This window comes from Mustela nigripes, chromosome 11 (genome assembly GCF_022355385.1).
Source record: "Mustela nigripes isolate SB6536 chromosome 11, MUSNIG.SB6536, whole genome shotgun sequence".
NCBI lineage: Eukaryota > Metazoa > Chordata > Mammalia > Carnivora > Mustelidae > Mustela > Mustela nigripes.
In genome coordinates, this window is record NC_081567.1 from 37,935,340 (window position 1) to 37,958,544 (window position 23,205).

Genomic DNA, 23,205 nt, shown 5'->3' on the forward strand with positions numbered 1-23,205 from the left:
AAAGCCCGGACCCAGAGCACTGTCCCCACCTGCACGTCATCTCAATCCACCCGGACTATCTCAGGGGAACACTACCTGCCTCCGCATGCTGGATGCTTCCCTGCCAGACTCCTACGCTGAGCCTCCACCCTCCCCAGCCATGGGGTGCACAGATCCCCCACAGGGTCATCAGCAGGCATGCCTCTCCTGTTGGGCTCTGGGCATCCGTGGGCCTGCCGAGGTCTGCTCTGGGTCACCGGATCCCCAGGGTGGGTGAACGATGAAGAGAAAAGTAACCATTCCCCAGAAAAGTGAAGACACAAGGCCAGCGGGCACTCCCCAGAAACCGCGCAGGCCAGATGCGGGAGCCACATCCTCACAGTGAAGAAAGAAAAACGGTCGCATCAGAGCTCTACATCCCGCAAAACACCTTTCAAGAATGAAGACAGGGACACCTGGGTGCCTCAGTCGGTTAAGCCTCTGCCTTCGGCTCAGGTCATGATCTCAAGGTCCTGGGACTGAGACCCACATCGGGCTCTCTGCTCGGCTTCCTCCTCTCTCTCTGCCTGCCTCCCTGTCTACTTGTGATATCTCTCTCTCTCTGTGTCAAATAAATAAAATCTTAAGAAGAAAAAAAAGAATGAAGACAACATAGCTTTACAGATGAATGATCACTGAAAGACACATGACGAGGATAGCAAGGCCAAGTCCCAGAGGGATAGAAATGGGCCTCCAAACAGAAGGGAAAGAGGCAGGCGCAGCCCTCCCCTGGCGCACACAGGTCCCAGCAGCCCCAGGGGTGAGCAGCGCAGCAGGCCGTCCCTGGGGAAGGCAGGGTCTGCAGGGCCAGGCGCACCGCCAGGAGGCCAGACTGTCCTGTAGGTCCATGGGCGTGGGAGCAGAGATCAAAGGGAAAGCAGAAAGCAGTGCCAAAAGGAGAACGAAGGTCCCATCGGTCCTGTATGGTAGGCCAGACAGACAGACAGACAGAGGCCCAGGGATGGAGCTGTGGCAACCACCAGGTTTCAGTCATGCAACAGGCACCATCCCAGGACCCAGCCTTCAGGGTAAAGCCGCCCCACACACGGGTGAGGACTGGAGGTGGCTGGTGTGTCCCCATGGCCTGTGCCAACACCAGGCCGCTGTGGCAGCAGGAATAAGCTCTCGGTGTAAGACACAGTACTGGGGGCAAACCTGCAACCTCATAGCCAAGGAGCCTTGTACGGACACTTGTTTTCATCGAGGTGGAGCCTCTTCGGCCCCAGGGACACCCCCAGCACAGCAGCCCTACTGCTGACGCACGGAGCTTGTGTCCGAGTCCCAGGACACAGCAGAGACTTGACATCCACTGTTTCAGGACTCACATGGGTCCAGAAACCTCAGCTAGGAAGACCATCTTAAATAAAAGCACGCTCTGACCGCAATTCTGGCAGAGTCCGGGAGCGCCTGCCCACAAGCAGTCTCTGCAGGAGGCAGCGACCCCGAAGCATGCCGCTTTCCTGTGCACACTCACATCCCAGTGAGTGCAACTGTGGGCGCGGGGCAGGCAGGGCTCAGTTGGGCCAGCCCCATGGGGGTGCAGGGCACTAAGAACTCAGGTGGGGTCCAGAGGACATGTGACAGGTGCCTGGGTCCCTCTTGAGGGATGGGGGAGACCCCCTCACCAGCAGGAGGGGTCAGCTGAGCTGTAGAGTGTCAGAAAGAGGGGAGGAGGTCCAAGTACAGATGCCCCTGGGGCCAGGGTCCCAGCGCTGCCCGGGGATGGGGGTGGGGGGGTGACGATGGCAAACCACCCAAGGTCAGAGCCAGGCTTGCCTTGCAAGGACTCAGATGGGCTAGGAGTGCACAGGCTGAGACCTGTACATGGTGGGGACAAAGGAGGGGCCACACAGCAGTGGCTGGGAGAAGTCACTGCCCTGTAAAGCACCACACCCAGGAGCCCCCCAGGAGAAGCCAGCTGGTGACAGAGAAGTGCTCAGACTACGGGGAGGATGGGGCTGGAGCGCCAAGCCTACTGTCTGGTTTTTGCCCTTGTCTAGGCCAGCATGCGCAGAGCAGTCCACGAACCACAACACCCATCCACCCGTCCCTCTGTTGCTTCCACACCCCCATCCAACCACCCCCCTGCCGAGCAGTGGCTGGGTGACCAGAGAGGAGATGGCTTACGACCCCCTCACATGGGGCTCACTGGGCCTCTGGTGTGGCCCTGTGGGTGAGCACTCTTCCACTGTGGGAGGGTGGCCAGTGGCACCTGCAGAGACAAGGGCACCCCTACTCTGGGCCCGCGTGGGGTGGCGAGGTAGGCCACTGGGCACTCAGGGCCCCCGGAAGGCCAGAGCACAACATCCCTAACCAATGGGACTAGATCGGGCCTTGGGTGTTCCGGTAAGACAGGCAGAGACTTGGTAAGACAGCAGAGCCCGCTGGGTAACAGGACTATGGGCATGCAGGATAACGCCCCTGCGCTCAGGGGACACAGGAAGAATGTCAGGGCCCTCCTCAGATGCCGACCAAGAAAGTATGCCCGGGGGTGGGGCGCACACACAGACATGACCAGTGTCAACAATGTGTCCCCAAGTGCCGGTGCAGGTACGTGGGGGCCCACTGCACCTGTCGGAGGGAAAAGAGCCCTGGCATCACAGACCCGCGGTGAAGGAGAGCAGGCCCCATCAGGAGAGGCTGCAAGCACACGGGGGCATCACTCCCAGAGCCATGAGCACCCGTACTCACAGCCTCCGACCTTCTTCCGCAGCTCGCCATAGCAGATCAGACCGTACAGCTCCTGGGATGACTTCTTCAGCCCACGGGAGAACACTGAAAGACGAAGACGAGATAGAGCTTTACAATGGAAGATACCCACATGGACAGTGGCCAGCTCCCGGCACAGGACTAGTGCGAGGGACACGAACGCAGCTCATCTCATAGTTTCGGCCAATGTGCACTGGTCTGCTACTGCCCCTCGGAACAATTTGTTACTTAAACTATAACCCCTGGAGGATTTTACTAATTGCCAAGTGCATTTAGACATGGCCTTAAGAAAAACATATACTGGCAACAGGTCTTTGGGGAGAAGAATGATAGACGACTGTGAAGCTGGGCAGCTGGGGATGCCCGCTCACTCAGGGCGGAAGGCTGCCCCTTCACATAAGCCGGGCAACCGGGACTGCCTGGCCCGCCAAGGGCGGAACGCCGCCTGCTACAGGAAGCCGAGCATCGGGGAACACCCGGTCAGCTCAGGGTGGAACGAAATACCGCCTGCTTCCCTTTTCCATTATCGTTCTTTTCTCTTCCCAGAAGCACCCGTTGTTTTTTAGAAGAGCCCTTTGAATGTGTTTGGTTAACTATAAACTTTATCCTCCTTGCTTGTCCGCAAGACAGGTGACTAATGTTTGACCTTCATCGGTCCTTCTGTTGGCTATTTCTACCTAATGAAAGTGAGACTGTGGAGTTGCTCGTGGCAGCAGTCTTTTTGACTGTTGTCCCCTGCTCCCAATCTCTTGCAGCTGACTTGTTTGTGCCTAATTCTTCTCCTGTCGCAGACTGGAAGCGGCACTGGTTCCCCAGGACATCAGCCCCCAGGGGAATCGGAGTGAGACATACACAGGAACAAGGGGCTGCTTTTCAGATTTTTAAAATACGTTAGACCAAAGAAACCGGGGTGAGGCTAGGAAACGAGACCTCACTAGCAGAGCGGTGTCCCCAGGAGGACAGACTGGGATGTCAGCATGGCCAGCTTCCACAGAGGCAGAGAAGGTGGGGTGGGACTGTCTGTTTCCGCATACACAGAACACACACAAGCTCCATGTGAGGCCTGCGGCTCCGGGACCCAGGACGCAGACATATCACGCCATCTCTGACCACTGACCAACCGCCCAGGGCTCAGGGCCATACAGAAGAGGAACCACAGCCCCAACCACACCCAGTGCCAACACCCACCCTTCCCAGCTCCTCTCCAACAGACTCGCTTCACTAGGAAGCAAGACATCCAGCTCAGACGGCATGCGTCCCAGCCTGTCCTGGGGCTAGACAGCGCCATGCCACTACGTCCTGGCCTCAGGTGTGAGTGGGAAATGTCCCGAGGCTCCGGACATGACTGAAGACCGACTCACGACGAACGCTTCCTTGTGGCCCATCCCTCTGCCCTGCCGAGCTGCTGCCTGGCCTCCCTGGACACAAGCAACATGCTGGAAGGGCCGAGCAGAAAGAGGGCAGACCCTGTTCCTGCGCCCGCCTCACCGCCTCCATGCGGTCTTGTAACAGAGAGAACAAATCCCGCTGCGCTGAACACCGCGCTGCTTTGAGCTCCACGTACCTGAGGCCAAACCTGAGGGCGACCTGCCAGCTCGGGCCAGCACAGTCTGTGGTCACCGAGCAGTGACCCGGGCAGCTCGTCCTCACTCAGCCCGTCCACTGTCCTCACAACGGCTCTCTCTGGCTTCTCCTCAGAGAGCCCTTTCCGAACTCCCAACACTCTGGGTGTGTGATTAAATCCCCAGGAAAGGAAACCAAAAACGTGTCAGCAAGTGAAAATAAGATCATGAACGAATGATCTAAACAGAAGCTTCTAATCCTCACACAGGCCGGCAGGAGCCTGGGACTCTGCTAACGTCACGCCAACCACTCCCGGAGGCTCTCCGGAGAGACACCGAGGCCTCGTCGGGCCTCTCACAGGAGACCGCTGCTCCGGATGCTGAGACCGCCAGGCAGCAGACAGACAAGCGTGGAACACAGAGAGAGTGGGATCTGTCTGCCACGTGAGGTAAGAGTTCTAACAGCAGCCACGAAGTGGACGGGCTAAGAAAGCATGATGCACAGGGAGAGGCCACACAATGTGACACTGCCACTACGAAATGTCCAGAACAGGCAAATCCACAGAGACAGGAAGAGGATCCACGCATAAGGAGGGAGGACAGCAGGGCAGTACCAAGCCGAGGCAACTGCCAGAGCCCCACAAAGGGGCAGGTAGCCCTCGGGCTTCATGTGGTCACCCTGCTGCCACCAACGTGGAGAGATCACCAGGACCAGCGAGAAACCTTGGTAGATGGGCACCTGGATGGCTCAGTGGGTTAAGCCTCTGCCTTCAGCTCAGGTCATGCTCCCAGAGTGCTGGGATCGAGCCCCGATCGGGATCCCCACTCAGGCAGAGCTGGCTTCTCCCTCCTGCTCTGCCCCTCCCCCTGCTTGTGCACATGTGCTCGCGCGCTCTCTCCAAAAAATAAATAAAATCTAAATAAATAAACAAATAAATACAAAACTTTGGTGGAACCAACAGTCCAACAGAAAGAAGGCTCTTCTCACGAGGTCATGTCCTGGGGTGAAGGAGTGTGGAGGCAAGGACAGAAAGTGAGAGGGAATCCTCAAACAAGCTCCGGCTGAGCAGGGTGCCCGACACGGAGCTTGATACCAGCACCCAGGGATCACAACCTGAGCCGAAGGTAGATGCTTCCCAGGCGGAGCCGCCAGGAAGCACATGGCTCAGGTAAAGGATGCCAGGGACACAGGTCATTGTGGAAGAAGGCAGGGACAGGCTTCATAAAGACCATGGACGTTATCAAGTCTTAGACTCAAAAGGCTTTGCAGCTGTGCTGGTATCTGGGAAGCGCGGAGAACTAAGGACACGTGCAGCCAGCAGGTACACGGACAGCTCGGTGACACTCTGCTCGAGAGCAAGACGTGACTCACTGGCCAGCACACTCCCAGGCCAGCAGAGAATCTCCTATTCATGCTCATACAGACCCAAAACCCAATAAACAACACAGCATCAGCAAAAGACCAAGAATGCATGGCAGTCCCTAATGCATGGCAGTCAACAGGCCATTCCCACAGGTCTCCAGAAAGAACGGCCATCTACATCGACAGACACGCTGTCCCAAGATGCTGGACCCACTGCTCCTTCCTGATCTACTTTCCCCATGGAGGTGCCAGGCTCGACTGGAGGACCCGGGGGCTGGAACTGACTCGGGGTGCTGAGCCCTCCTCCCAGTCGGCTCCTCCTATGTGTTGTAAACACTGATACATGTGTCCCCTATGAGGACTAGAAGGATACCACTTGAGGTGACCAGTGGAAGGTGGTCAAGCTGGAAAGGGACCTGGAAAGGACTTGTGAAAACAAGAGCATTGTGCTGGCCAGAGAGCAGCGCGGTGGGGCTGTAAACTTGGCAGAGGGAAGGCCCTGCCACGGGGTCCTGCTGGGGAGACCGACTGCCCCCGGATGGGGTGTGCTCAACTGCCAGGGGCTCCTCCTTGCCTTGGTCAAGGACAGAGCCTGATGCGAAACACGGCAAAGCAGCAGCCAGCCAGGAGAGCAGGCCCGGACCCTGATCCTCACAGGGGACGATCAGCACTCACAACGAGAGGTAAGTAAGTTGATCTCAACCATACGATTTTCCCAAAGAAAGCGTTTCTGAAGAAAAGTGCTCTTTGAACAGGGATGTCCACAAATGCATTATTCGAAGCCACCAGAAGTGACCTGTCAGTCTGAAAGGAAAAGTGAAACGTGTTCACCTGCAATGACATCACTCAACAGGGAGCACAGAGAAAGCCCACAGCAGCAAGAAACGTGGCCTGAAAGCCCGCACTCGTGGGGCAGGGGCTATGCTGAGCACATGCAGAGGGTGCCTGGGAAGAAGGGGGGGTATCGGCTCTCCCACTGGCTGTCTTGGGGGGCCTGGGTGAGGGCCTGCACGGCTGCACTTGAGTTTTCTCATCTACTGAGCCACAGGCAGAGCCAGTCTCCACTTGGGCAGCAGGAGGAGGGCAGAGAAGGATGCAGGGTGGGATTTCGGGGAGAATGTCACAGGCATTCGGCCTAGGAAGCTGAGCAGGATGAGGGAGGCGGACCAGGCGGGGGTGGCAGCATGGGCACCAGGATGGTAAACAGCTTGCTCCCACCAGCCTGCGGGTCAGCACGAGAGTCCAGGGGCACAGGCAGGGATCAGCCCTGCAGAGACGTGAGGGGCAGGTTCAGAACAGTGGGACAGGGCCGTGGCAGAACAGTGACGATCTGAACAGGACCAAGCAGTAAGAACAGACCCGAAAACCTCTGAGGTACAACCAGCAAGACTCTGACTGGTGACAGATGTCCAGAAGGATTCGGAGGGAACTACGTTCAGGTGACAGGGTCAGGTAACAACTGTGACTGGAGCTCGGGTGCCCCATCCCCAAGGGCTCCCACACTGGCCGGTGGCAGCAGGGAAGGGTTTCTCCAGGGCAGGGGTCTGCAAACTATGGCTCACAGGCCAAACACAGCCCACGGCCTCTTTTTGTGAAAGAAGTGTTTCTGAAAAAAGTAACGCACACCTGCTTACTTTCTGTCTACAGAGAGTTTCCACAGACTGCAAACCCCAAAGTTTGGAAAAGCCCAAAATATTTACCATCTGACCTTTTACAGAAAGAGACTGCTTGAACTGTGCTCTCTGGGCCTTTCTCGGGCTGGAGGAGGAACCCCAGGTCGCGACATGCTGACCCAAGGAAGGGTCAGGGAGGGAAGTCGGATGGGTCGGCCTGGGGGGCGCTGGCAGGCGCATGGCCGAGACATCCCCGACAGGCCCAGAGCGAGTGCACGGGAAACACGGAGGTCCGCCATAAGGGGCTCACACCAAGGCCTCACGGCGGCAAAGACTCCAAGGGGAGTGACAGACCAGACACCATGGTCGTTCTACGTCAGAACTCAGACTACTTTAACTGCACAGTCAGAACGAGCCGAGTTAGTGAAAGCAAACGTCTGGAATGACCAGGAGATTAGTGAGGCTGTGGACACCAAGAACAGCGCCAGGAAAGGTGGATCGATGAGGGTGCGGCAGGCGTGACCCCAAGAGACAGGAGGCGGCCACACCCACCCCTGGGGACGGGGGCTGATCAGAAAGCCCACTCAGAGCGCGGACTGGGACATGTGAACCCAACATGTGAACCAGACTGGGACATGTGAACCCAACATGTGAACTGCACACAGCACGACTCTGAGCCCAGCCTCAAACACAGACAAGAGCCCTGAGAAAGCCAGCCCTCCCCCAGGCCCTCCCCACGCCCCCTGGTCCCACCCTCACTCCAAGGAGCTCCCCTTGGGCAAGAAGCACAGGCACCAGTGGGGGGGGGTTCTATTCTGGCCAGCCCGCACCCGTACCCTGCCTCTCCTGGGGGACCGGGGGCCTTGCCCTCCCAGCATCAGACATGGGCCCAGGCTGAGCCAGGGACCTAAACGCCCAGGCACGCGGGGCTGTCAGAACCCACGCAGCTTCCTCTCCATTCAGCTTAATTGATGGTGCCTGGGCGTACCAGCAGCCCAAGTGCCACGAGGCACAGAGGTCCCTGGCCATGTGGCTGGGTGAGAGCAGTGCCACAGCTATATCTGGAGGGCTTGTGGGCACCCACTCCTGAGCAGCAGGCAGCCGTGGCCGAGCACACTCACCGTTATCAAAGTCGATGTACTTGGTGATCTTGTGCCACGTGCGGTAGTAGAAATGCCGGACCTGCTCTTTGTTCTTCACCATGCTTGCGGGCTTGCCTTTCTTCTTATACTTGAGGGCGATGTTGTTCTGAATGGCTTCGAAGTCTTTCCCATGCTGGAAAATTAAGTCCACAGTAAAAGCACAGAGATTACAACAGGGCAGTTTTCTGCGTGCACAGACCCTTCCCGAGACAGGAGAAATGGGAAAGGAGACCACTGTGGTCGAGCAGACCTCCTTCACGGATCTTCTCTGTGCAGGAACTTCAACCTCACCGCCCTAGAACCTCAGGTTTCAATTCGAACAACGGATAAAGCATCAGTGGAAACTCAGAGATAAAACTATCAGGGCACAGGAGACCACAGAGGCAAGGGCCCTGGAGCGGGAGAGCACGACACTCATCCCTCAGACGGAGGGGCCCAGAGACCACGAGAAGACCACCCGTGAAGACGATCACAGGAACACACAGAACACAGACCGCAAGGGCAGAGGAGGGCAGTGTGGTATGCCTCATCTAAACAACACATCAACCATCCAGAAACACCCACTGCTTCCATCAAATGCAACATATCCTGTATCGGATACACAGTGAGGATGCACACCTCGTATGAGAACCACACATCCCATGGGCCACCCCTTCCTTCCTTCAACACCTCCACGTCGGGGCTGAGACCTCGGGGATTCTCAGAGTGGAACCGGCGTCCCGGACAACGCAGTCACCACTGGCACCATGTGGGGGCTACAATTCTCCATTAGAGCCAAGACAGATGTCCTGGGGTGGGCCCGCAGGGGACAGCTGCCCAGCAGCACGAGCGCCCCCAGCACCGGCATCTTGGCTTCTAAATCCCATTCCCCAGAAGGAACCAGGACACCATGAGCGGGACAAGTTCCAGCGAGCCTGCAATATCTTGTAGACCCAGAAAGTGTGCAAGTGCCTGGGCACAACAGGAGCTAACCTGGAAAGGCTCCCAGGGGCCAAACCTGCAAAAATATGGGCAGCAAAACCAAGAGGGATTGGAACCGATGGGGAGAGAGTAGCCTACATGTCCCTGAGTCCACACAGATTTAAAAAAAAAAAAAAAAATCAGTGAATTCGTACCTAAATGAGGGAGAAGAGAGATCTCTTTCTTGCACGAGATCTCCAGTAAGTATAGAAAGAAGGATGGAATCAGAAAATCATTGGACAAACCATGTAATCATAGCTATTTCAGGCAAAAAATGGCATGATTGCTACAGTTAGTGGATAAAAAAATGAAAAACAGGCTATTTACATAGAGTAAACGTAAAAACAAAACAAAAATGAGTCAGTACGGGACCTGGCAGGGGGCACTTGAACACAGTCCTCAAGGTTCACACTGCCAGACAGGACAGAGCACACCACGCGCTCCAGACAGAATGTGCCCAGGACAGCCTGACACTCCCATGGTAGTCTTTTTTTTTTTTAAGGATTTTATTTATTTATCAGAGAGAGAGAGGGGGAGAGATGGAGCACAGGCAGACAGAATGGCAGGCAGAGGCAGAGGGAGAAGCAGACTCCCTGCTGAGCAAGGAGCCCGAAGTGGGACTCCATCCCAGGACACTGGGATCATGACCTGAGCAGAAGGCAGCTGCTTAACCAACTGAGCCACCCAGGCGTCCCCTCCCATGGTATTCTTGATAAAAATGCAAAATGTAAACTTAATCATGAGATAACCTCAGAGAAGCCCAAACTGAGGGGCATTCCACAACCTAACAGACCAGGAGTCTTCAAAACTGTCAAGGTCTGACACAAAAAAGTGCTCCACATCACCCGGCATCAGGGAAACACAACTCAAAACCACCATGAGACACCAACTCACACCCCTAAGAACGGCTAAGCAACAACTTAGGAAATGAGAGGTGTCGGCGAGGACGGGGACTCCCTACCCTGCTGGTGGGAATACAAGCTAATGCAGTTACTGTGGAAACCAGTGTTATAAAAAGAGCTACCCTGCAACCCAGCGATTGTACTACTGGGTGTTTACCTCATAGATACAACTGTAGTGATCCAAAGGGGCACACCTGCACCCCAGTGTTTACAGGTACTCAGCCATCAAAAAGAATGAAATCTTGCCATTTGCAACACCATGGATGGACCCTGACGGCATTATGCCAAGCGAAGTAAGTCCGTCAAAGGCAATCATGGTATGATCTCATTCACATGTGGAATTTAAGAAAGAAAACAGATGAACACAAGGGAAGGGAAAGAAAAAAGAAAGACAAAATCAGAGAGGGAGGTAAATCATAAGAGACTCTTAATGCTAAGAAACAGATTGAGGGTTGCTGGAGGAAAGGGGATGGCAGTGGGGTAACCTGGTGATGGACGTTAAGGAGGGCACGGGATGGAATGAGCACTGGGTATCATATGCAGGTGATGGCTCACTAACGTCTACTCTTGAAATGAGTAATACGGTATATGTTAACTAAATTGAATTTAAATTTTTTTTTTAAAAAGCGTCAAGGTCTTGACAGAACAAAGGAGACAGAGACAGAGGGCCTGGCACCTGAGGGAGGGCTCAGGAAACATGACCACTGAATGCATGTGGCACCCTGGTCTAGAAAGCACATCGGTGGGAACACCAACCAAACCTGAGTCAGGCCCACAGGTCAGTAAGTGCTACTGTCTCCACGTCCAATCTCCTCGCTGTGCTGGGCACACTGAGGTTGTGGGAACATTGCAAAAGGACACATGGAATTCTCTGTACACTTTCCACAACTTTTTCCAAGTCTGAAATAGCTTGAAAGTGAAAAGTTAAAGTATAAGAAACCTAAAAGAATTAAATCGTCTTTACTGTTAAAAAAAATAAAATACATAAAAAATTCTTAAACGCTTTCCTGTGGGTGCGCTGTCCCCCATGACCCTCCCTCAGCTCTTGACCATGACTGAGCAAGTGCAGACAGCCTGCCCATCCATCAGCTAGCTCCCAGGTGCAGCAGGGCACCAAACCCAGACAGAGGCACACACTCGCCGGCCTGGGAGCCGAATCTGGGCTTGGTGATTCTCCAACTATGCTGCCTTCTGACTTCTGCCGCCTGTGAGCACAGGCTCTCTGTCGGCACCACCTCCAACGGTCTTGCTCCGTTTCCCTGATCACCCTGCCGCTGAAGGGGGACTTCTCTGCACCCCAGCGCTCCTGTGGAGTGGTGTGTGCAGGTGAGCCTGCAGTGATTATCTAGCCGGTGGGAAGCAAGCACGGGATGCTGGACATGCGGCTGTAAGGCAGAAACTGCAGACAGAAGGACAATGAAACATCGGTGACAGCTGTGTGAAGAGCCACTGATGACAAAGTAAGAGAGTGTCACAGATGACGTCAGAGCAGGCGCTCGCCCTGCTGACCTCCCTACCACCCTTGGCCACAGGGAGAGTCTGGGACACGCGAGGCCCATCTGAGCCCTTCCCAGAAAGGTCTCCGGCCTGCGCTCCATGCCCAGGGAGCCAGACCCCCCCCAGAGCCGTGCTCCCCCCAGGATGGGCCGCAGCAAAGCTGCCAGGTGGCATCCGTGGCACAGGCCACTGCAAAGCTGGCAGGGGACATCAGCAGCACAGCCTCACGCCGGGCCCGGGGCCTGTCACCACCTAATCCTACCCAGCAACTGCGAGGAGGCACAGCGTGGGGACCTGGCCTCCAGAAGGGGCCTCCGGGCAATCCTCTCAAACCGTCACAGGGAAGAGAGAGAGACGTGGGGACTCGTCTGAGGGGCTCTGCAGCTACAGGAATGAACCTCAAACATACAGTTCATGGTCTCCATGGACCACAACCTCCTCCAACTGTGATGGCAGAAGCGAAGCGGTGGCCCCTCGAAGGGAGAAGGGCCATAGCAGGACTACTGTGACGTCTGCGCTGAGTTCGAGCTCCTCGCCCCTTCTAGCCTCTCGTGGACACTCAGAGCATCCCTCCAAAGCCCCGCTCTGCTGCGAGCCCTGTTCCAGCGCTGTTAGTGCTGTGCTACAGAGGGAGGAAGGCTCGCTGGCCGAGTCATCTACTCCCGACGCTACTTCCCAGCACAGCAGTCTAGGATACGGGACGTGCCCAGGACATACGGGGCAGCGCTGCTCACAAAAGAACCTGGAAGGAGCCTTGGCAACCAGCAACACAAGGATGGAACAAGAGAGCAAGGACCGGCCAGGGGTGAGCCACTCAGTAGCTGCCATCAACGCCACCGTCGACAAAGTGGCCAGAAACTACACACAGGTGAATGGGCATGGCTGCGTCCCAATAAAGTTTTATTTATAAAAACTGGCAGCAAGCTCACAAGCCACAGTCTGTTCTCGCTTGAAGCAAAATATTCACAGGCACTCAGAAAAACATGGGCAAAACAACCATAACCTACCAGGAAAGCGCATTTGATATTAATAAAAAGAATACGTTCTCTACAGTTACAAATGTTTCAAAAAGCAGAACAGGGAAGTGAAAACAGCTGGCAGGGAGCACGGTTGTTTCTTTGGGCAGTGGGATCAGGGAGCAGCTTCTCTCTCTGTTTTTAGGACTTTCCACTCTGTCCCAGGTCCACTACAACAACAACTCTCAGGGTCAAGCTGCCGGCTCTGACTGATGTGGCAAGTGTCCCCTTGTCCCTCCTAGTCTGGGGCCATTCCTCCCAAGTCAGCCCTCTCAACTGCAAACGGGAGGCCCAGAGATAGGGCTGCACTCTTCAGTCCAGTATGTATCTGAGGGGCACCTGGGTAGCTCGGTCGGTTAAGTGTCCAACCCACAGTTTTAGCCCAGATCATGACCTCAGGGTCATGAGATCGAGTCCCACATGGGGATCTGTGCTAAACAAGGAGTCTGCTTAAAATTCTCTCTCCCTCTCTCTGCCCCTCCCCCCTCACTTGCACGCATGCTCTCTAAGTAAATAAAATCTTCAAAAAAGACAGAAAGAGGGCGCCTGGGTGGCTCAGTGGGTTAAGCCGCTGCCTTCGGCTCAGGTCATGATCTCAGGGCCCTGGGATCGAGTCCCGCGTCGGGCTCTCTGCTCAGCAGGGAGCCTGCTTCCTCCTCTCTCTCTCTGCCTGCCTCTCTGCCTACTTGTGATCTCTCTCTGTCAAATAAATAAATAAAATCTTTAAAAAAAAAAAAAAAAGACAGAAAGAATGTATCTGAGTCGATGAGTAGACCCTTGAAGTAGAAAGGAATGAACCAAACAAAGGCACCTCCTAACAGCCTCTCTCTCCCTAGTATCAACTCTTAAAGTCACAATGAGGGGATTAAGGGCCAAGGTCAGAGGGTGGGTCCTGCACTCTAGGGACCCACGCCTGCTGCCTACCAGGGGCTAAACTAGTTGATCTCGCAGCCATGCGGCCAGCAAGGCAGAGGCAGAGTGAAAGAGAAACGTGCATAAAGTGGAAAGAGAAGGTTTCTGCCGCCTGTCCCAACCCCAGAGCTCACCTCATACAGCCCCTCGAAGAAAGTGTTCTTGTCCTCCGTGCTCCACGACTCCCACTGCCGCCGGGCCTTCTTGCCTTCTTCCTTCTCGCCGCTCGAGGACCCCAGGTTCCGGGAAGAGGAGCGAGAACCCGTCGCGGGAGTGGTGGGAGGAGCCCCGGATCCATTTCCAGATGATGATCCACCACCGTCGGCGCCTTGGAGAGAAAGAACTGTACAGTGACCTCTTCCCGAAGTCTGCGGAGCTCACCAAGGCCCCTGCACACACCTCCACTGCGTGGCGCCCCTGTGGGACGGCAGTGGGACCTGCCAGGGGCTCCCTGGGGCTATTCGGCAACGACCTCATCCTGACCTGACCTCGTGACTCTTTCCAATCGTTTCACAGTGAGAAGCAGTGAGAAAAAGAAAGAGCATTTCTGCAGACCCCTGAAAGAGCCTGACCACCACGTCCCCACAGGAGTCAGAAAGCCCTTCCCCCCAGTGACCTGGAAACACCCATCATACACCACAGCGTCCTCCTCAAATGTATTTGGGGTGAAGTAATTCTTGTCTTTTCAAACCAACATACTGAAACTCAAAGTCAAGAAAACATCTCAGTGCGCGTGGAATACCACCTCGTCTTAGATACAACCAACGTTTCAGAAACGTGAATCATCTGATGCCTTTAGAAGAATCTACGAGGTCTTGGAACTCCTTGCTCTTAATGAATTTCCACCAACAAAAGCTAACATTTTGAGAGTCAACTGACAATCTCATGGGTGCCCCGAAAGCATCGCTTCCTGCTATCCGGAGGAGCCCTTGGAGACCCCGCAGGGCAGGCGAGCAGTGGGAAGTAACCTGTGGTGGCCACGGACAGCGCCCTAATCCTGGGAGAACGGAGGCAAACAATGAGGGGCAAAGGTCACAGATAAAATCCTTTTATGACCCCACCCAGTCCTCCCACCCGTCTCTGGTGTCTCTGGTGCCTTCCTCGTCTGGTGCCTTCCTCGCCCGCAGGGAAGGCGCAGCCCAGCACAGACCAGATTCCATCTCATGGAACTTTAGGGCCATCCGTGGTGAGCAGTCCTCAAATGCTGAACACTCTGGGGAGGGCTAGTGGTAAAAGTAAGATTTAAAATAAAAGCGTTTAGAAAAGCAAAAGTGAAACAAATGCAGATTATTGTTAAAGTGCTTTCCTAGCGAGACAATCATGAGCTTTGAAGGGAGGCCCTCTTCCAGGGCAATCAGGGGTCTCCCTACGGGGCTACGCTTCCCTCACCCCCTTGACAGGGGTTTGCCTCCAGAGCAGCGACAAAAGACAGGGAGTTCACAGAAAATCAGAGGAAGTGGGATGCCTGGGTGGCTCAGTTGGTTAAGCAGCTGCTTTCGGCTCTGGTCATGATCCCAGCGTCCTGGGATGGAGTCCCACATCGGGCTCCTCGCTCCGCAGGGAGCCTGCTTCTCCCTCTGACTCTGCCTGCCACTCTGTCTGCCTGTGCTCGCTCTCTCTGACAAATAAATAAATAAAATCTTTAAAAAAAAAAAAAAGAAAATCAGAGGAAGTGAAACATTTTAAGTCCACTCACCTACATTCATTTGCCAGGACCATCCCTGGAAAAACACAAGCCACGGGGAAGGGGTAGCCCGAGGGACAGGGCGAGGCAGGGTTACCATGCACTGACACGTGTGTTGGACCTCCCCCAAACTGTGCCAGGGCCTGTGTTAGACCTGTCGGCTACTGGAGAGCGAAACGTGTGGTCATACATGCAGAAGAGTCACACCGCTGCGTAAAATGGGGGAGATCAGAGATTATCTCATGTGGAGAAGTGTGCCAGCTCGGCGACTTCAAAAGGTAACGTGACTGGGCCACCCCAAGATCGCTGTTCATCACCACTGCACTGTCCAATTCAGCTGCCGCAACCCAAGATGTAAATGCTAATTAATTTAAACTCAATAAAACTAAACACCCAGTTCCTCGTTGACACCAGCCACATTTCTCGTGGTCCATGCCCACGTGGGCAGCACAGACCATTTCTGCCACGCAGAAAGTGCAGTTAGAGCTCTGGGGGAGAGCCTGATGCTCGCCATCCGAGATGCCCAATTGGGGAAGACGCCATCAGGCTCAGGGTTTCCGAGCCCAGCCAGCCCGCGTGCCAGCTGCTCCCTCCCCACCCACAGGCACAACAGATCGTCCTCCAGCGGGCTTGGGGGTACTCACTACAAACCTGACTTGGGCCCTCCCTCACCAACCAAACCGTACCCAACACACAACCTAATTAGTGACCCCAGCACTTCCCAAGACTTCTCCAGCAGGCGGTGACCTGCAGGGATGACGGGCTTTCGGGCCACTTCCCATGGCCTCACAGACACTTTTGCTGCACCCTGAAGGACAGGCCACCCCAGAAGTGCCTGCTGACACGGAGTCTGTAACCACTCAGGTGGAATCGCCCAAGAAAGGGCCACCGTCCGTCCCCTCCATGCCACCACAACAAAGCATTCAGCTTCCGATGAAACACTCGTGAACTCTCTTTTTCCCAAGCCAGCCCGAAAATCAGAGCGCAGGCTCAGCACCCGCCAGCCCACAGCGCCACCACACCAGCACGTGGGGACACACCCATGTAACCAGGGTGTCTACAGCACAGGCATGTGGCCAGCTCTTGTGAGACGTCCCTGGATCACAGCACTGCTGAGACTCGAGACCATGGTTAACAGCGAAAGAAAACACCTTTCAGAAGCATTTCTGAGCTGGAGGGAACCTCAGGGTTAGAGTGCACAATAAAGCAAACATAGGAACATCCAATACGTTCAAAAGCCAAAGCTGATCACCCCTTAGTAACCATTTCTAATATTCCGCGACCGTCACTCTAAACCTTGAATCCTTCTTAAAAGTAAAGCAGAATTGCAGAACTTCAGAGCAGAGAGAGAACAGGCCGTCTGGTCCGTCCCCCAAAGTTCAGACAAGGACAGCGCAGCACATCACCACGGGCTCATCCAAGCAGCCGGGCTCAAGGACAGACACGAAGCGGGACCAGAGAGACTGTGGGGAACACGCCAGTGGGCCCAGGGGCAGGGGCTCCCACCTGTGCAGAAGCATCGCAATGCAACCGTGAAGAGTGAGGGGGGAGACAGAAGCAGGCAAGGACAGAAATGGGACGGCCAGAGGCAGAAAGAGAAGACCAGGACTGGGTGGGTATGGGGGTTCTCTCCCAGGGACAGGGGAGGGGGACAAGAGGCCCAGTGGAAAAAAGCAGAAGACCAAAGTCAACGCTGTCTGCAACTAGTTTCTGAGGCCACAAAGGCATGAACCAGGGTCCACGTGATGAGAAGTTGGTATCCAAGGAACCTACAGGGCAACGGTGTACAAGGAACAGGACCCCAACAGTGAGGTCTCTGAAGGCGGGGACAGGGTCTGACTCTGCAGGGCCCAAGCCCAGCTGTGGGCCTCACACACAGAAGATGCTCCCCAGGAGTTCAGAAACCCACACAGAGCGCAGCAGCGGCCCCTCGCTGGCCACCGAGACCCAGTGCCTCTAACACAGAGCCCACTCTTCCCTGTCAACCTACTTCTGTGTCACGGTCCTCCAGTGGCCCAGGGGCCACCCAGCTTCTCCTGTCCCCATTTCTGCGGCCACGTTCCCAGACCACTCCCGGACCACCTCCAAGTAAGACCGCTTTAGGATCCTCCTCCTGGGCCTCTAAACCACCAACCCCAGCCCCAGTGTCCTCTCCAGAGTTTCCATCTGTGGAATGCAGAAGTGTGGCTGTGCTCTGCCTCCCAAGGCTGCCTGGCTGCCCACTTCCACTCCGGACAAGCTAGGCTGCCTGCCGCCTCCATGTCCCCGCTTCCCATCACACGACTCTGAATGAGCCTGGAACCCTATCGCCGACGGCCCTCACACTATCTGCAGAGGAGGAAACAATCCCCATCTTCCAGCTGGGGGTGCTGAGGCCCAGGGAGCATCTCCCCTGCACGCCATACTGATGCTCCGACCGAGGTCTGGCAGCTCTACGTCACAACAAATGCTTCGCTCCTCTGTCTTCTCAGCATGGAGATTTGGTCTGCGTCACAGAGCTGGCCCAAGGTCACCGGGCAGCGAGAACCAAGCCCGGGCATCTTCCTCTCGGGCCACATGACGCCATGTGGCTGCCGCCCATGTCACGGATGCTTCTGTATCTTTATTACACATAGAGCTAAAGAACCCAGGGTTTTGAGGGGGGAGGCACTAGACCTCGACACCCCTCCCTCCGCCTGCAACAGAGAAGGGCACTTGGAGGTTCAGTGAGCTGCCCAAAGCTGTGTGGCTGACAGCGGTAAGAGTCAGGTCGCCAGGAGGATGTCCATCTCTAAAAACAAAACTGTGTGCCTTCGCTGGGGTCAGACACAGAGGACGGGGACGACACTGTCCTATCAGGCAATGACTCCCTACCCCGGAGCTCGCTTTCCCAGCCTGCAAGGCTCCTCCGTGGAGTCAGGAACATTCACAGAGCGCAGCAGACCAGCAGTGCAAGGCGCTCACGGGCCCCTGAGGGGAGAACACAGGGGCCTCCCTCGCTTCCTGTGCACTGCGCCTTCTTAGCAGGAAAGACGCTTCCCGTGAGGTCAGGGAAGTCTGCCTGGGGTGCACCTGCCTCCGGTCCGGCGCAGGAACACATCCTCGTGGCCTGGGTCCATGGTACAGGAGAGCAGGGACCTCTCACAAAGGCTGAGGACGGCACTGCTGAGTGGAGGACCTGTCCACCTCAGGTCACCATATGCCACCATTGAGACGGAAGAAAAATGCCCAGGTCTCCCGGGGGCTGCTCCTGCACCCCTCGGAGCACACGTCACCCACATCGGGCACCGCCAAGCAGACTTTCGGAGCCTGGCCGTGACCAAAGGGGCACCCTCTCCACCAAGGCCATTCCCAGGCAGCGTGTCACCTCGGCAGGCGGATCCAAATGCCTCCCCGGGGCCAGCGTCTGTCATTGCACACACCACCATTCGCCAAGCCTCCGCAAGCTGCCCCACTCCACGCAGCCGGCACTCCCCAGGGCAGCCTCCCACCCACTCGTCCCTCAACTGGTCTCTGCAGAGCCCGTGCGGCCGCTGTGGCCGAGCCGCGGGAGAGGGTCCCTGCCACTGAGGCAGCCGGGTCCGGAAGCTGAAGCTGAGCTGGAACCTCACAGCCCATAGCGTGCGTGGCCCCCACACAAGACCAAGCCCTGGCATCCTTCCCACTTCTGGAGCTGGGCTCCCTCACAGGTGGACCGCTTCTCACCAGACTGTCCGAGAAAAGCATAACTAAAACCCCCTCGCGTCCGTGAAAACATGTGCCTTCGCCATCAAACAAGGTGAAGACTTTGTCAGTAACTGCTGACACCCCGCAAGCACAACACCTGCGGGCCTCATCGTCCTCTGGCACGGCTTGCATCGGTCCTCAGGGCCAACGTTGCGCTAATAAAGCATCCTAGCATGCTCCGCCGCTTACGACAGAGCTCGTCCTCACATCCAGGACTCTGTTCTCGGAAACCATTCCTCTGTCATCTTTACATCATCGCAGGATATGAAACGAGACAGGTGGCACGACAGAAAATGAAAATCCTACAATATCCTTGCAGAGCAAAGGACAATTCCACAAGCAAACGCTGCAGAAATCTTCGTCCTGACATTAAAAGCCAGCGAGGTACTAGAGAAGCAGCTGAGCCTTCAGACCAATACTGAAAGGTCACCTCACCTGTTCGTCCATCCTCTGCCCACGTCTTCGATGTGAAGCCAGTGGAAGCCGTCCAACTCTAGAACAACTCCGAATCTAGTAATTTACAAGAGCCCCCCCCCCCCCCCCAGCTGCAGGGCTTTCCCTCTCTAGCCTGCACGGCTCCGCCAGGGCCCGTCTCCGAAGTGGCCAGGGACACAGGTCTCCTCCCCTACCATGCACAGGGCGTCTGGGGCACACAACAGGACATATCAGGGTCTTCTACCTTATGGTGCAGCAAACAGGGTGCATGGGGGGAGGGGCGTGGGGTCCTGCCTTCCTCCTCTTCTCCCAACAAGCTGAGGGCTTTCGGCAGAACCCCGTGCCCTGGCCCAGGTGGCCACAGCGGCCTCCACTCTGTCATCACTGCACCTGATTTCATTAAACATCAATTACTGACTCACACCGGGCACAGGAATCAGAGTGCTGGGGCCTCAGTGGTCTGTGACAGTCTGACTGTCCCCCTCCCTCTCCGGAGAGTATGAAGGGCAGGGAGCTCGAGCATGCATAGCCATACCTCAGCCAGCCTCCTGGGGCCTGGCCCAAATGCCGGGCAGCGACAACACAAGCGACTGCAGAGCCTACGACTGACAAACTGTGCCTGCATGACACACGGGCACGGCCCTGGGCGAAGGGGGCGCATTCTGACCACTCCCAGCCTGGGGCTCCCCCGGAGGCAAGGGCTAGGCAGAGCCCACAAACACAGAGCTACCGTGTTTTCAGGCAACCTACCTTCTAGAATGCTCTCTTGAGCCACACAGGATAGAAGTCCTGTCAGCATAGCTGACCCCTCACCCCTAAACGTTAAGGTCAGGATAGCTTTAGGCACTATCCCACCCAAACATTTTGGAAGTAAGGAACCTACAGTCTGGGCACGTCAAGGAACTTTCCCTTTGCCCCACAGCTGAGCCAGCCACAAAGCAGCTCTCCCCCATATGGTACTCGTCTCCCAAAGGCTGACCACACTGGGCTGACTGAGCTCATCCAATGTCTTCTAAAAACACCTGGAAACTACAAGCAGCCCATAGTTTATGTAAAATATAAGTTCTATATGGTGATGTACTGATTCCTAAGCACAAGCACAAGGAGACCCGGAGACGCTGCCCTACTGTGGAGAGGGCACATTTCATGACCGGCTGGCCCAAAGGCAGGGTGAGTGATTGTTCCTGGGTACAAGTGGGGTGGGGTAGGGGACCAAAGGGCATCAGAGAAACCGAGAGTCTACCTTACGCTTACAATTGTCCCCACAGAGCATAGCAGCTTAGGAGCAGTCCTGGGACCTCTTTCTCTACCTCCCAACAGGTGACCCAGTCTACCCGTCCTGACGCTATAGTTCCCTAACCTCAAAGCTATCCACGTTTTCCGTAAGAGAAGTGCAGGGAGCCTTTTAGCCACTTACAGCATGGCTTGGCTGTGGTACTTACTGGGGAGCCAGACACTGGCATTATCCCCATTTACAGACAAAGAATTCGAGGCTCCAAGAGAGACCAGTTTGCCCAGAATCACCCAGATCACAAACTGGCCAGAGGGGGAAGGGTCTCGGGGCTCTGAGTCCTGGACCAGGTTCTTACAGATATGTGAATTCTGGATCTCAGTCTTACACACACCCCTGGGTCACTGGGCGCACGGTGGGGTGCTAGAACACGTGCAGCCACATCAGGCAGATCTACTGGCTCCCGGCCTGCAGCTCACCCTCTGTTTAGGTCGGGCACGTTACTGAAACAACCAACCTAGGTTTCTGCACCCATTTAAAATGGAAGAAAAAGAGCTGAAACACATGCGGCACAGAGATCCTAAGTCTTCACACCCTGCCCCTTAAAATTCCAACAGAACCTAATTTGGAATCGTACTACAAAAAAATTACTTGTTGAAGTTGAGAAGACTATCTTCTCAGAGAGAAAGAAAACCCAGTGGTGTGCACAGAGGCACGAGGCAGACTTCCTTTTCTCCGTAAGACTTTTCCTCCAGAGTCACTGCGAGGTTCACACACCTGTCTGCTCCAATTCAAACAGGCAAGAGCGGTCAGTGGTCAACAAAGAACCACCAACGACAGGGCCAAGAGCACTCCTGGAGTGTAATGGAAATTCACTGCTTTCAAGTGAAAAACTAACAAATGCCAAGACTGTCCGTTTCCTCACTGATCCGCTCTCAGCACCCTGGGTGGAGACTTCCAGTCTGGAAGACACACGCTCCTCTAAGACCTGCTTGCAGAGGTCCCCAAGCGTGCTCTCAGAACCAGACCTTTGCAGGGCTGTTAATGGAGGCTATCAGTGAGCACGGGGTACAAAGGCATGAGGGGGGGGTCCTGGGCACAGTGATCAGGCCCCAGCAGGAAACGTTGGCTTCTGAGAAGCACAGCAGACACACTTCTTACTCCTAAAAGCCACCATTATGGTTTAACCTCCTCGTTTATGTAAAAAAACAGTCACTTGCTGAAACAGGAAAATACGTAAAAGTCACTAGAAGCACCAATTCTAACAAATATCCATTTTCCTAACGGAAAGTCGACTGCTGCTCCAAGCCACACACTGAGACAAGAAACAAGAAGAGAAAAGCCGATGCCTGATGTGAAGCTAATCCAGGAGCCCTTCTGTCTGAACCACGCTGAACTACGCAAATAAAAGCATGCTTCCCCTCATCACCTGACCTCCCAGAGCAACCGGACCCCGAGGCCATTCACAGGTGATCACACCACCACCTTGTTTCCTCTGACCAGTCACTGCTGTTGTCTCACAAGTGAGTACGCTTCTTCTTCCGGCAGATCCAACAAGTCAAAGGAGCAGACGCAGGTCAGAGGGCCAAGGTGGCAAGGTCGTGGCTGCTGCTAGGGCTTCTGAAGCCACAAACTCTCCCATGAGGGTATCTCAGGAGCTTCCTGGTGATAACTCAGACATACCTGTAACTAGGAGGGAAAAACTATTTTTTTTACAAAATAAAGCTGGTAAAACAAAAACAAATCAATGCTTTGCTAATTGATCAGCAGCTTTCACAACATAAACGCGTAGGACACGAGGTTTCATTTCTGGAACACACTACATGTATCCTACACTCACAACTTTAAGCATGTTTACATCAAGAATCTTTATACCAAAAATCTGGTGAGGCCCACAAGATTGCCGAGGCCAGCCCTCCTCAGGTGAGGAGAAGACAGAAGACAGCATTAATTGTACATATTGGGCAAAGGTCTCCAAAACGGTTCTCACTCCGTCAGTTTCTGAAATCTTTCTTTGTCAGGTTATCAGGGCTTCTAATAAACGTAAATCACCATTTCCCAAGAAACCAAGTAAAAGCCTCTTTCCTGCAAAACTCCCTGGAACGCTGTTGCATCTGCCATCTACAAAAGCCGGCAGCCTTAGACTCGGCCTCCACAGAAGGAACGGGAAGAGGAGCTCACTTGTACAGTCAGGAAGGCGGCCTCCTAAACGGATGAGAGCAGCGGCGACAGTGGCACGTGGTTTTCTTCTTACCCGGGTGGGGACCCCAGTAAAGCTGTACTCCCTCCCTCTCCCGGAGCAGGACAGCAAACCCCCAGCCTGCTCCCTGCCCCTATCAGGCCACAACTGCTCCTGCGGCCTCCTGCCCCAGGGGACACCGTTTCTGTGGCACCGAGGGAAGCCTTAGTGGACTCAAGGGGCTGCCTGTGGATGTCTTCAGGACTCCTGAGCCTGG

General features: G+C 55.2%; 1 protein-coding gene across 3 annotated transcripts in view; it reads right to left on the bottom strand.

Moving 5' to 3' along the window:
* Positions 1-23,205, bottom strand: part of CRAMP1 (cramped chromatin regulator homolog 1) — a 55,420-nt gene that overhangs the window by 29,049 nt on the left and 3,166 nt on the right. For all 3 annotated transcript variants that reach the window (XM_059415719.1, XM_059415717.1, XM_059415716.1), the window contains 3 exons: positions 13,829-14,022; positions 8,387-8,540; positions 2,710-2,793 (listed from right to left, as the gene is read on the bottom strand). In XM_059415719.1, coding sequence (XP_059271702.1) covers positions 2,710-2,793; positions 8,387-8,540; positions 13,829-14,022 — 432 coding nt within the window. The remainder of the gene's footprint in view (positions 1-2,709; positions 2,794-8,386; positions 8,541-13,828; positions 14,023-23,205) is intronic.